At 35.2% G+C, this 13,494-nt stretch overlaps 1 protein-coding gene across 2 annotated transcripts in view; it reads left to right on the top strand.

The window, feature by feature from the left end:
* Positions 1-665: 665 nt before the first annotated feature.
* LOC150093698 (kielin/chordin-like protein) overlaps positions 666-13,494 on the top strand; it is a 1,333,292-nt gene continuing 1,320,463 nt past the window's right edge. For both annotated transcript variants that reach the window (XM_090412628.1, XM_090412627.1), the window contains exon 1: positions 666-1,090. In XM_090412628.1, coding sequence (XP_090268754.1) covers positions 967-1,090 — 124 coding nt within the window. In that variant the 5' untranslated portion in view covers positions 666-966. The remainder of the gene's footprint in view (positions 1,091-13,494) is intronic.

Genomic DNA, 13,494 nt, shown 5'->3' with positions numbered 1-13,494 from the left:
TTTAAGGCTAGCTTCCACTGTAAAAAATAAAAAATAAACTATCCAAAAGAAACATTTATGTGTTATTGGCCAATAAAAAGACACCTTGTTCGTACATTAAATGGTAATAACCTATAAGTTTTAAATGTGTTAACGTGAATGCAACACATTTCAAATGTTTAGGCAATGTCAACAAAGAGAGAGCTGAAATATTGTGTACTTTGCCACAATGTTTACAAGCAAACTTCAAATTGTCGCATGCGATGTTAATTTCAGCCACGTGATGTTCGATGTTATGGTTGCGCCTTATTTTCTTGTTCCAATCAAACGAACAACTTCGGGACTCCTAAACGAGAAACGAACTGAAGCATTTGGTCTGTTTATTTAACTTGCATTCAACCCTCTCTCTCTCTCTCTGTGTATGTGTGCGTGCTCTGCGAGAAATCTCGCATCCTCTCGGTCGTCACGGTAACGTTCGTTAGGTGGAGCAGCGCGAAGTTGGCAGATAACACTGGTGCACGTGCCCGCGAGTAGCAGGTGGATGCGCGTAGAGAACAGCGTTTGGTTTTAAGGGGAAACTAGAGGAGGTGGAGTCGAAGTGATTGGTTCGAGGAACGGTCATTTGTTTGTTTGTCCGGTTTACCTCCCCCTTCTTATCCCCCCCTCCCCAACCACCGAATGTGTTGGCAGCGCCGCTTGTCTCGGTTTAACACCACCCAGCGGCGGACGGAAAGGGGGAAAACTGTCTTTCTTTCAATGTTGATTAGACGCATCCTCTGAGTTGTGCTATCTCTCGGCACATCTTCCTTGCTTTGCTATCGACCGCCGCCTAGCAACCATCTAGCCTTTAACAGACCAAAAAGCATCGTGTGTGTGTGCTACGCTGCCTCTTCCCAACAGCCCAACTCGTGTGCCTGTTAACCTACATGTAATTTTGTCTGCTGCCGGCCACCGAAGGGTAGCGAACGTTCGGCAAGGGACTGCAATATGTGGACTGCCGCCCTCCTCGTTGTAATCCTAGGGGGTGCTGTAGGGGTGGCGAATGTCTTGCGAAGTGCAGATGACGTCATCGACGAGTTTCGGAATCATCGCCCAGAACATCAAGGTAAAGGTAAGTGTTCGCACCAAAATGTTCTTCTCTCTCTCTCTCTCTCTTAGTTTCTTCTCCCTTTCTACATGCCTTCCTTTCAATTTATTACCATGCTTTTCATTGTTCTGCATTCACTTGGAAGCCGATATACTAAGAAACAGTTTCATTTTTTTTCTTCTTTTTTCATGGCTTTTTTTGGATTTTAGATGAAATGCGTTTAAGTCCATTATTTGATTTATGCCGAAGTCATCTGATAAGCATGGATGCCACGAAATTGATGATGAATTTTTGACAGACGTTTGAATTGTTATTACCAAATGTGTGATATTACCTTCAGGTTCTTCCTGCTATTTGATTTAAGGCTCTTCTATAAAGAGTTTTGGCATTTGTTATAGAATTTTTATACACCACTTTTATTTTTATATACTCCTATTACAATAGACAGCATGAGTGTAACAATACGTTTTTCGTGTAAATCCATCTTCAACATTTGCAGTCGTATTTCAATCTATACTTTTCTGTTTTTTTTTTTGTATTCAATTGATTGATTGATAACATTCCACCTTTGTTTATAGGATTTCGATCTGCACTTTGTTGTTGTTGTTTACGTTTATTCATCCAGTTCAAAATATTGTTTTAAATTAAAATATTTGCCGTCCTTCACTTAGTGAGTAGTAGTATTAATACCTAAATATGGGTTTATACTGAATTTCAACAAATGGTAAACTCAAATAATTTTTTTATTCCTTACGACTAGTTTGCCATCCGACAGAAATTTCTTATCATTCAAAATAAGTACTCTAAATTTAGAGTATAGCGAAACAGCGTTGTTCCTGTTTCCTAGTTACTGCTTAGTTTTATTTTTGCCTATTTGAGTTGTATCTTTCATGTATACTTTTTTTTTTAATGATATTTCTTTCTTGGTGGAAAAAAAAACCCACAGACCTGCATCTGACAGCTCTTCTGTTTGCTCTCACACCCAACAACTCTTTTCATTCCAACTCCAGATCTGCTGACGACAGAAAGTCGACTTCAAGAGACCTGCCTCTCAAAATCCTCTTGTGTTCCAATGTATAGAACATCTTTCGATCACACCCCTTGATTACTGTATCATCTGAACAGCACCAAAAAAAAAAAAAAAAATCAGGGAATCTTCTCGCTCTCTCGAAGAAAAATCTTTAATGTCTATATTTTTTTTTCTGTAGGTGTCACTGTACTCATTTTGGCTGTCACATATCCTATTACACGCATTTTTTCAACCGTTACTCGATTTGCAAATTTTGCATTTGCATATTGATTGATACTAACTGATTTGTTGATTAAAATAAGATTTCAATGAATATTCACAAATTAATCAGCCAACCTGACTAGGTGAGGCACTCAGTTTGGCAACCACTGCCTTCGATATTTTATTTTATTTATTTTGTTATTTGCATTTCCATCATCCATCCATCCGTTGGGCGACATCTTCTGTCCTCTTGCTTATTTCACTTTCTTGTTTAACTAGAAAAAGCTTAAAAATGTTGTTGAAAATTGAAACTTTTTCAGCCGAAATCCGTCACGCCTTTTTTATAACGAACCCGAGGAGATAAAGATTGATTGTAGCCTTACTCTTCTTGCAAGATGAAATCGGATTTACTCTAAGGTGATCAGTAACATTTTTTCCCCTCTCTCTCTCAAGAACACACACACACACACACACACACACACACACACACACACACACACACTGCACTGCTTTCACATAAACTCTTATGATGCTTATAAAATATAAAATCGGAGATCAGTTCTATCTGAAACAAGATTACATGTGGACAAAACATACAGAATAGCGTTTTTCTTCGCCTTTCAAAAATGTTAGATCTCTCTCTCTCTCTCTCTCTCTCTCTGTGCGTGTGTGTGTGTATCAGATCTCTTTCTTGTAGATGTTCTGTTTCTGCCTTATGCCCTTTCTATGGGCATTTTCATGAATGCTGTTCTCGTGTACTTTTATTATTCCTCCACTTTTCTCTGAACAATCCCTGTGAGAACACGAATATCTTGAATATCCCAGTGGTCGAAAGCCATTTAGATTGCAGTTTCAAACCTACCGAATCAACTTCTGGACCTCCATTTTTCCTTCGTTCTATCTGTGTCATTTGGAACCTGCTGTTTTTAACAAAGCCTACAGTAACCATACATCGATTAAAACACATCAGTAAATAATTTCTTCTTAATGGCTCTAGCATTGCAGTTTGGTAACCTCTTGTGTCTTTCATTAATATAAAAATCGACTGAAAGGAACTATTGAATAAAATTAGTTGTGAGTATGCATATATGGTGATATTTTGTACTGCGTAGTGGGATAAAATGGTCTCAAATACCAAAAATCATTTAGTCATTTCTTAGTTTACAACCAATGGCTAAAAAGAAGTAGAAACTTTTTCAATTCCTATTGGCCCAAAGAACAGAACGCAAATCTCGTGCAAGCATGTTTACGTCTTATATAAGTAGCATCTATATGTTCAGTTTCGAATCATGTCACTTGCTCAATTACATGAGTAAAGTGCTCCGACACACATGTAGCGATTTGCTGTTATTCAACATACAATATAAAGAAAAGAGTTGTCCTATAATTCAACAGGAAAGTTCCGCTGTACCTTCGATAAAAATTTTCGGTTTATACTAAGTTACAACTTAACAGTGCACAGCCTTCCCTTGCCACAGAATTAATGACTAAACCATCAATATCTGATAAGTCTTTTAATTTCAGCTGTTGACGACATCATTTGTGTATATTAATAAAGGGTTAGATGATTAATACCTTAGTTTGTATATACGGATAAAGTTTCGTTGATGTGTGTTTTATGTCTTTAGGAAGAAGGGCCCATCGTAATTAAAGTGCTATAAATGATCCAATAGTTTATTGCCATTTTTTCTCTTAGATGTGGTCAGATGACACGTTCATTACTGAACTGCTATCCTTTGACTTCCGATAACGAAGCTTATTTTTCATTCATTAATTTTCCCCCTCGAAAACCTAATACTTAAAAGGTAGAACCGAAGCAGGTCGGAGTGCAAAAACAAATTTAAAATATTCTCTGTTCTCTTGCTAACCTAACTCTTCCGTGACATGTTGAACACCGTCCTTTCCCCTTCCCACTCATTCTGTACACGCAATGCCTTTACTAAAATATCGTAAGAGTCTTTATCTCGGGTACAAGCAACTCCACCTGCAACTGGCGCTCACTAATAGCCCCTCATTTCCATTGGTTCCAAAATTTGGTTATCATATTGTAGTACTTGAGAGCATCTCATAATTTGGTAAGGAGTGTACACACACACATATAACCGATTTTAGAATTAAGCAACTAATTCAAAATTCCTAGGTTCAAATCCTGTCGATGACGCTAAGATTCTTTATGAGAGCCTTTCATTTGAAGGTGGGTTACTTGGTCTCGTACGAGGATAGTCGGTTTTTTCACTTCGAAATAAGAAACCAGCCAGAAAAACACGCGCAGCTGATTAACACAGGTCATATGTTGTCCTAATAGCCTTAATAACCTTTGGCCGTAATTTTAACGCACCAACTTAACCAAACTTTGATAATTTTAAATGATGCCACAGGTCTGTCCGCGTCAAATCCTTAAATGGTAAATGCTTTTAATTATTCCTTGTTACAACATCTTTATTGGAACCTTGAGCAGTATCAAAAATCATCTCTACTGATGGATCAAGGAACTCTGTAGAGAGTTGCTTGATCCATCCATCCACCCACCCACGGTAGCAACTTATTGTAGCTTCCAACCTCTTGAATTAATGTAGGAAACTGCTTCTTTATGGAAATAAAGAGTGAAAAACTATTTAATACATAAAATCTTAAGTAGGAAACGAATTACTACGCAAGAAGACTCACACAACATTTCGATATAGATGATTCATTAGGGATAATTGCTTTTTTTGTTGTTATTTTGAAACAACCAAAGCAACTTAGACTTCGAGGTTAGTGTATTTAATTTGTTAGCTGCGTGTGTACCAACCAGTTTGCACATTTGGAATGATGAAAAACTCAGCTTTTTCATCATTCCATAGTCTTTCCATAAGAAATCTCTTGTACACGACTTTAGTCTTGCACCAAAGATTTCTTATGGAAAGACTATACAGAAAGGATTGTTTGATGGAGTACGTTTAACCCCTTTATATTCCAATAGTTTCATACTGAAGATGCCTTTGCGACACTGGTGAAAAATTTAAACAATGAATGGTCATACTGGTTGATAACGTAACACACTGATAAGATCTTTTGAAATGAATAGATTCAAGTTATATCCGAAAAACAGTTTAGCGCTGCAAAAGAAACTTCACATTCTAGTAGTAGAAAGACTTGGAATCTGACGCTCAGGAGAAACATTTTTATACTTTGAGGTCATTTTCCTTTTCTATTTTCTTGGCACGAGTCATTTCCAGGTGGTCAATCGCATCTCCGAGTTTGGATGAGTCATTCCCAGTTATAAAGAGTTTAGTGAACTGGGGTAGACCATTGACTATGAATTTCTTATACGATAAGGAACCACAAATCGGCTGACAAGTGTGATGAATGTTTTTGTGCAGGACTATCTTATTTCGTCCTTCATTTTACCTTATGAAGGACTTCGGACAGTTTGGTTCGATACAGGATATCCGTAAATCTATATTGAACTCCACACCGTTCAATGTAGATTTACTGATTGATCACACCGTCATAGTACGACAGGAACATTTATAATTACCGAAAACTGTTTTAAAGGAAATCTTACATACTTGGTTATTGGCTGTTGCCTATGTAAATAGAACACTACCCTTATATTGATAAGCAATCTATATAAAAACAACGGACGTTATTTTATTTATTTTCCTCTTCTCAAATGCTTAGAGTTTTTCTATCCTGATCATTAGTCATAGAAATGTATCAAAGGTAATGAAACTGACGTTACAGAACTTGAAAAGCAATCTCCTTGCACCATCAAAAGAAACTGACTTCCAGTTTTAAAGTTAGAAAATAGTTCCTCTTGTAACTTCGAAGCGTATCGTACATACCATTCCAATCTCAAGGCTTTGTTGCTACCGACTATGCTACGAAGGCATCTTTTTTACAAAATATAAAGTAAAAAAAATGTAGTTGACATCAAAACTCGGAAAATTAACTTCAGCATGCAATATTCTTTGATCCTGTTAGAGACGAACAGTCACAAGAAACAGCGTTATGATGAACAGATACGAGTCAATGAATAAGCTTGATACAATTCGCAAACCTGGTATTGAAATGCGAATGCAACCTACGTCACAGATAGAAATATTTGTGACGTAGATTGTATACAACGAAGTCGAAAAGAACTGGAATCGATAACAACAGTTAAAACTCGCTGCTGTAAAAAATTAAAATAGTCTTTTCTTTACTAGACTATGATGAACTTCTATCATATCATTATCTTTTAGCCAGTAGAGAAAATTTCATAGCACCATGAAATATATCGGAGGAACATTTAAAGACACTGACATTTTATTCTTTTCTTCATTACTTCAGTTATTTCTTCTTTTTTTCGTGTGAAATAAAAAATATTCATCCTTATATGTATCTAAGTGGAAAACACAAATGAATAGCTTAAAATTCCTCTTTTTTTTAGAAGCGAGCAAAAATGATGACCAGACACACAACAGTATGAAAGTATGAACGTATGATTTAAAGAAAAATGTTCAAGATAAAGCACTCGAGATCAAAATTACAATATTTGAAATAATTACGCACGCTTGTGAAGAAGAAATTGATGCTTCAAGAATCTCTTACGGGCGTGAATTGTTACCAAAAGATAGCGCTGCAAGGGAAAAAACGAATCTGCAGTAGAATACAAAATATCTCGGGGAACCAACTTCCTTCCTATATTTCCAAGTTTCATTCGTTATTTCACCCAGAGTATCATCGTGTGCTCCTTTCTACTACCAAGGGGGAGGGGGAGATCTCATCACTTATGAGGCGCCGAGTTCACAAGGGCATGCTTGAGAGGATGTCAAAAACGTCTGCTCTCGGAGGACACACTTGGAAAAGATTGTAACTTGATCTCAAGGCCGTTGCTCCAACTACCTCTCTCTCTCTCTCACACACACACACACACTCTCACGCACACAAACACACATGGATGGCGAGAGTAGGATAGTTAAAGACCACCGCACTCAACGCTGCGGTGCTGACATGAAATCGGAGATGTGTGAGCGTATCATGCACATAATTGATACTTTGGTCACGTTTAGTGATATTTAACCCCTGCGGAGAGGTTGAAACAGTTCTAGCAAAGTCTAATAGAAGCTGGCTGCGATCCTGCCGCTAACCACTCCCTCGTTTGTTGGCCTGTAACGAAACTGGCATTTTCTATTTGATTTTGCGGAGCGCTGCATTGTTGGAAAGTAACAATTACACATTTGGGCTCGTGCTGGACTATTCGAAGCCAACAATTAGATTTTGTTATCGCCTGTGATCTAAATTAGTTCCTTTTATCTTCATTGGTAAATGCAATTAGCTGTTTTCTAGGTTAAAAATTCGAAAAACATTTGACTTCGGTACTTTTCGACTCAATCTGATGATTAATTTGGTCTTCCAAAGAGCATTTATTTGAGATGGTTTGATAGGTGGAATTTATGGATGATGCATTCTGAGTAAAAACGTAATTTATGAGAGCTATCTTACTTGGGAATAGGAAAGTATGATAACGAAAGAGTTTGTGTCCACTAATGTTGAATTAACAGAAATCAGTTATGTGCTCAGGATTTATTTGCAAATTATAATTAACTAAAGGAAGATAATGAGAAATCATTTCTACCTCGCCAAACGAAGTCAATTTTTATTGTATCAAGTGACATAATTTGTATATTAAAGGGAAATTAAAATATTAGCATTACTAGATAGATAAGTTACTAGGAAATCCGTTAAATTTTTCATGAAATTTTTACGTTAACTTTTATAAAAATCTTATTACCGTGATTTGCACAAATTAATGAATATCAACGAAATAAAAGATGCTTAGTTACAGGGTATTGATAAAATTTCACTTACAAATATTTAAAGATTTCGCTTTGCTAAAAATGAATGGCGTAAGATTATAATTTGACGGGCGCTTCATTTTGAAACATCTTTCAGCATCTTATGTGTTTTTAATTACTTAAACGTAGAAAAGAAAACCAAATATAATCAGATTTAAATGGCGTATGATGTGTTTTATTTCCATTTTTAGGTTTCTTTATAATTAATTGAAACAATACAGGAATTACCGTAAGGGTTAATTTTAAACTGCTGTGGTATGAAATATGAGTTTGTAATTTATTCACTTAAGAATCGAATTGAGTAAGACATATCCCGGTCTTTCTTATGATTCTACGAAATATTTAAGGATAAATTTAGTCTTGCCAATACTTTCCAGATCCAGCAATATTCATTTCTTCTCTGGATTCTGAATCAAGTCCACGTGGATCCTAAATGTTAGCCTTACATTAAAGAAGGAAACACTAGTAATGACAATAAAAATGTTTTAAAAGAAATACTGGTAAATTTTCATTAAAAGTAACACAAGTAATATTATTTTCTTACATCTTTATATGATGGAGAGCATATTAAATATTAATCTGGATCCAAAACGTTTTTGATGCTTCCACCTCTCCTTCATTTACATCTTATCGTCATTACAGAATTCTCATTTGTCTAATATTTTTTATTGTAGAAAAGCGCCATCCTGTTATATCCATGCTTTAATAGTATTTTTTTTTCAGCTATAGTTATTTTTATTTCTTTAATTAATTATTTTTTTTTTTCTTTCTTTTTTTTTTTTCATCTCGATTTTTTTTTTCTTTCCGGCAGCTTATTGGGAGAATTTTACTCCCAAATATATAAGCAGTTTTCATTAAAAATTTTTTTTTTTTTTACCATAATCTTGAAAATAATAATTAAAAATATATACCATTTGGTTTCTCAGAGATTCACTTGCCAGACCAGGTAATTTTCAAAACAATTTGATAATATTATTTTATTTTTTGATATAATCTATCTCTCAGTGAAATTTTGTATTAAAATCTCTATTCTTAAAAAAAAAAAAAAAAAAAAAAAAAAAAAAAAAAAAAACGGAGATACCAGAAGTCACCCCGGAGTTAGTGAGATTAATTGTCAGCATGAAGCATAAATTGACTTTTAGTATCTCAGAAATACCTAAAATTATGTCCAGGAAAAAAAAAAAACTTTAATTTGTATAACAAATATATTTAGGTTAATGTAACAATATAATAGTTTTGTAAGTTTGTCAAGATGTATGCGTCGTGATGTTTCTATGACATTAATAATGCTATTTATCGTTAGTTTTTTCGTAGAGCAGTTCCGACATAGGTCGTTTATAAGCCAGTCGTCAACTGCTTGGCAACAACTACAAACCTTGAGAGTCCAACTTACGTCACAAATATTCTTTTGAACAAACAGTATAAAAAGAACGAAATAGGTAATGTTATAGCCTAGCTCTTGCGCCCACCAAGGGCTTGTTATTCTATAATAAAGTATCTGCCAATGAAAAGTGGCGCTTTTCAGTAGTAATCCCCCAGCTGACGTGAAAGTGATCGAATTTATTGATTACTTCTAAAGAGAAAGTTACAGAAGTTGGTAGTTTAGCAATCACTTTTAGGCAGACTGACCATTGGGAATATTATAGTGGCACTGCTATTACTTTTTTACCAGTTATAATTATATTTGCAGCGGAAGGAGTTGATTCGACAAGAATCTGCACTGCATACAGATGCAAATTCTTGTTTTATTATTTCAATAATTTATCCTGAGCAATTGGACATATTAAGTTGTGAATCATGAGCACGTTCTTCATTGTTGAAATTAACAATTACACGACTCAGAACTTTAACACAACAAACAACGTTTACTGTGTAGAACTTGCGCAGTCATTCTAAACTAGAAACAATATTTTAAAAATAACTTTCATTATTTATAAGCAATCGGAATTAATTTATACTCTCCTTAAAGTACGCAAAACTTTCAAAATTATTGAACTTTCTGTAACAGCAATCAAAGACTTGAGACTTGATAAATGAAATATCTCCAAAAATGAATTTAAAAACAAACATCGTATTTCAAGTTAGATAAATCTTTTTTTTTTTTCCCCACAAAATTTATCAAACGTAATCACATAAGTTTCGCAATATTTTAAACTTTCTACATAATTAACTTCATAAATAACTATCTTAATTTCAAGAAGTTCTTCGTAAGAAGAAAATAAGTTGCGTATTTAAAAAACAAACAAACAGTGAGTGAACAGTTTTCTTTTTTTTTTTTTTTTTAAAAAAAAAAAGCTAACGAAAATTGTTCATCACCGAAGAAAAGCGATTGGTGCGAAAAGATAAGGTGTGTAAACCGTTGCCATGGAAAGGGCTCTAATGAGATATGTCAACAAAGTGAGAGCTTAGCAGAAACACCTGACAAAGAATTGAAAAACGGACTGTTTAATTGACAAAAATGGATCGCGAAATCCGTCAGCGTGCAATATGAAAAGAAACTCAGAAGAAGTTCTTCGATGTGAAAAAGAAAAAAAGGTGTCAAAACTCAACGAAACTCCACCACAGTGTTTGACAGGTAAAAAAATACTTTGAGAAGTGAAACAAACTATAAAGTTTCGACGAAAACTGACAGGAAGTTGCTATAGCAACCGTCTTAACAATTAAAATAGATAGACTGCAGTCAGAACACGATTTGCTCATTGTTAAGGATGGCTATGGAAAGAATTTCCGGTAATAGTATCTACTATGAGAATCATTGTTGAATGGAAATAAAAGGACAAATCCAATTCTATCGTTTGGGGGAGGAAGGAAACTTTCAAGATGGAATAAAGCATGAGTTGCCCCTGTTTGAAATTCCATTAACTATTTATGTGCCTTTCAACTCCCAACACCTTTATTGGCTTCCTCCGCCTACAATTGCCCTTATTAGAGTCCCTTACTACACCTTAAAGCTTCGCAACACAAAGAAATGACGTTCTAATTTGCATAATAGTGTCCCTCGGGTACTCTAGAGCTCACTGGAAGGTTTTTCCTTACACATCTCACGAGCAAAAGACGGGCTACGCTGAATTTAACGATCTCAGACATGCACGTGCAGCAGTAGACGCTAGTAGGGGGGTGTTTTAGCGTTAATTATGTTTAATAAATATCCGGTTACACTTTGCTGTAATCACTCTGTAGTGCACAAAGGTACATTGGAGAGTGCTAGTGGCCCGTATTAGCATCTTTATTACTTCAGAAATGAGAAATCAATAAAAATAACATTATGACGTCACCCGTAGTGACGAGAGATGGTTTCCTCTAATAGAGCTGTGACCCCGGCCATTCATCAGAGCGTGCTTACCCAACATGCTCCTTTTTTTTTTCTTTTTTTTTTTTTACACATCTTAAGTATTTAATGGAGGGTGATAATGTCCGGTATCATTAATCTTTTCTTTCTCTCCCCCCTCTTTGACTCACTCCTGTCGAATTCTTAGTTACAAATTCATGAACTCCTTTCCAGGAAGAAATAAAAACTAACGCAGAAATGTTAAGTTGGTAGTGATCTATTTGCAATGAAGGATCAAAAGAGCACATTGGTAATACCGAGCAAAACAAATGTTCAGCTTGAAATAGAAACAGATACAACATTAAGAAAATGATGAGAGTTTTATTATTATACTCCGATCCACAAACTTTGAACTCCTATATCATATTAGTAACGTGGATGGACCAAGGTCCAGTTAATCTAAGAACGAAAAAAAAATTCCCTTTTTCATTCGAAGATAATATCAACAAATTGTATCATAGCAGATGAAAAAATAGTCTCTGCCTTCACAAGTCTTTCACCAACATTCATGCCACAGTAAGATTCGAACGCACAGACGTCTGGGACAAAGCGAACGCTTTTATCCACTCACTCACCAAGCTGATGGATAATCAATATATTACGGAGTGATTCATTTTCCAACACCATCGGATAATGAATCGATTAACTATACCATAAATCGATAGTAATATTTAACTGATTTAACTGATAATCGAGTCAGATTGGCTGACCAAGTAGTGCATCCGCAGATTCGAATCCCGCATATGGACATGGATATACAGTATAATAGATATACATAATATCTAATGTGTGGGAGAGTTGTTTTGTTTTTATTGCCCCGAATTGTTTAGTAGCCTTAAAATTGATAGATTGGGTCATAGATTCATTAGTCGATGACTTAGTTTTGCTACTGAGAAAAATGTAAGTTCAGATCACTGTGACATGGGAAAGGTGCAACCTTTTCTAAATAAGCTGATTTCTATCGAAATTTATGAAGACTATTAAAATAAAGAATGCAGAAGATGAAGATGAACACCAATCCGTGTAGCACTCATTGTGTCAGGATATAATAATATATGTTCAACATTTTTCAGGTGTAATGCTTAAAACATTGTTATAACTCCTCATGGAGAAGTTGATTGATAAAGCTGACTATTACATCACTCTGCCTCCCTTCATTCTCCCTAGTAAATAGCTGAAAATATTTAAAACCGTGGATGAGCTCAGGATTACTTAATTCGGGAACTCTGTTCCGAATCTTACGACTTTTTTTTTTTTAGCAAAGTGACCTTAAAAATCCTTACAATTTACAGAAAAGCGCGACATATCATCCTACTTTTGTCCTAACTAAAACCATTCAAACCTTTCTAGTAGGAGACGATAGACACGTTAAGATTGAGAGTAAATTGAAACAGAAATTGAGTTGCCTGTTTGCTCTTAGTTCTTATGTGAGAAGATGGAATATTCGGCAATGAGAAAGATGGAAAAATTTAACAAATTTAATGGATCTAAGCGTGCGTTCAATAATACAAATAAATTCCCCAGGCAATCATGAGGAAATATAAGAAAAGATGACTGAAAAACGAATAATCAATTGCTTACAAGGACGCAGACAGAAATCGAAGATCGAATTCAAACAACAACAACAAGAAAAAAAAGAGTCTAATGGACGTCACTAACGATTTTAATAATGAACAAGTGATGGCATCTTTCTCTAGGAGACAGGAAGAGCCAATAGTTTTCAGATAAGAGAAACACACGAAAGAAAGCCAATAAAAGGGATCGATAATACGAATGAGATTGTATCATTCACATCCATCATTCGTCATCCCGATTGAATAGAAACGGCAAACGCAGAAGGCACACACACTGAGATTTTTTTTTATATCCAAATCTTCGGTTTAAGATGAAAGGCATCGTAAATAGATTCACTCACAATAGCACAGTTTTTAACTTTATGCGAATAAGTTCATATCTGTGATGGCAGAAACAAATTCGCATGCTTATAACATATCAGAAAGTGTTATTCAGTTAAAGAGAGAACGAAAACCTTTTTTTTCCCCTTCTA

This window comes from Typopeltis vanoorti, chromosome 23 (assembly GCF_054136105.1).
Source record: "Typopeltis vanoorti isolate ZY-2024b chromosome 23, IOZ_Tvanoo_1.0, whole genome shotgun sequence".
NCBI classification, from domain to species: Eukaryota; Metazoa; Arthropoda; class Arachnida; order Uropygi; family Thelyphonidae; genus Typopeltis; species Typopeltis vanoorti.
This window is presented reverse-complemented; position numbering and strand designations above follow the sequence as displayed.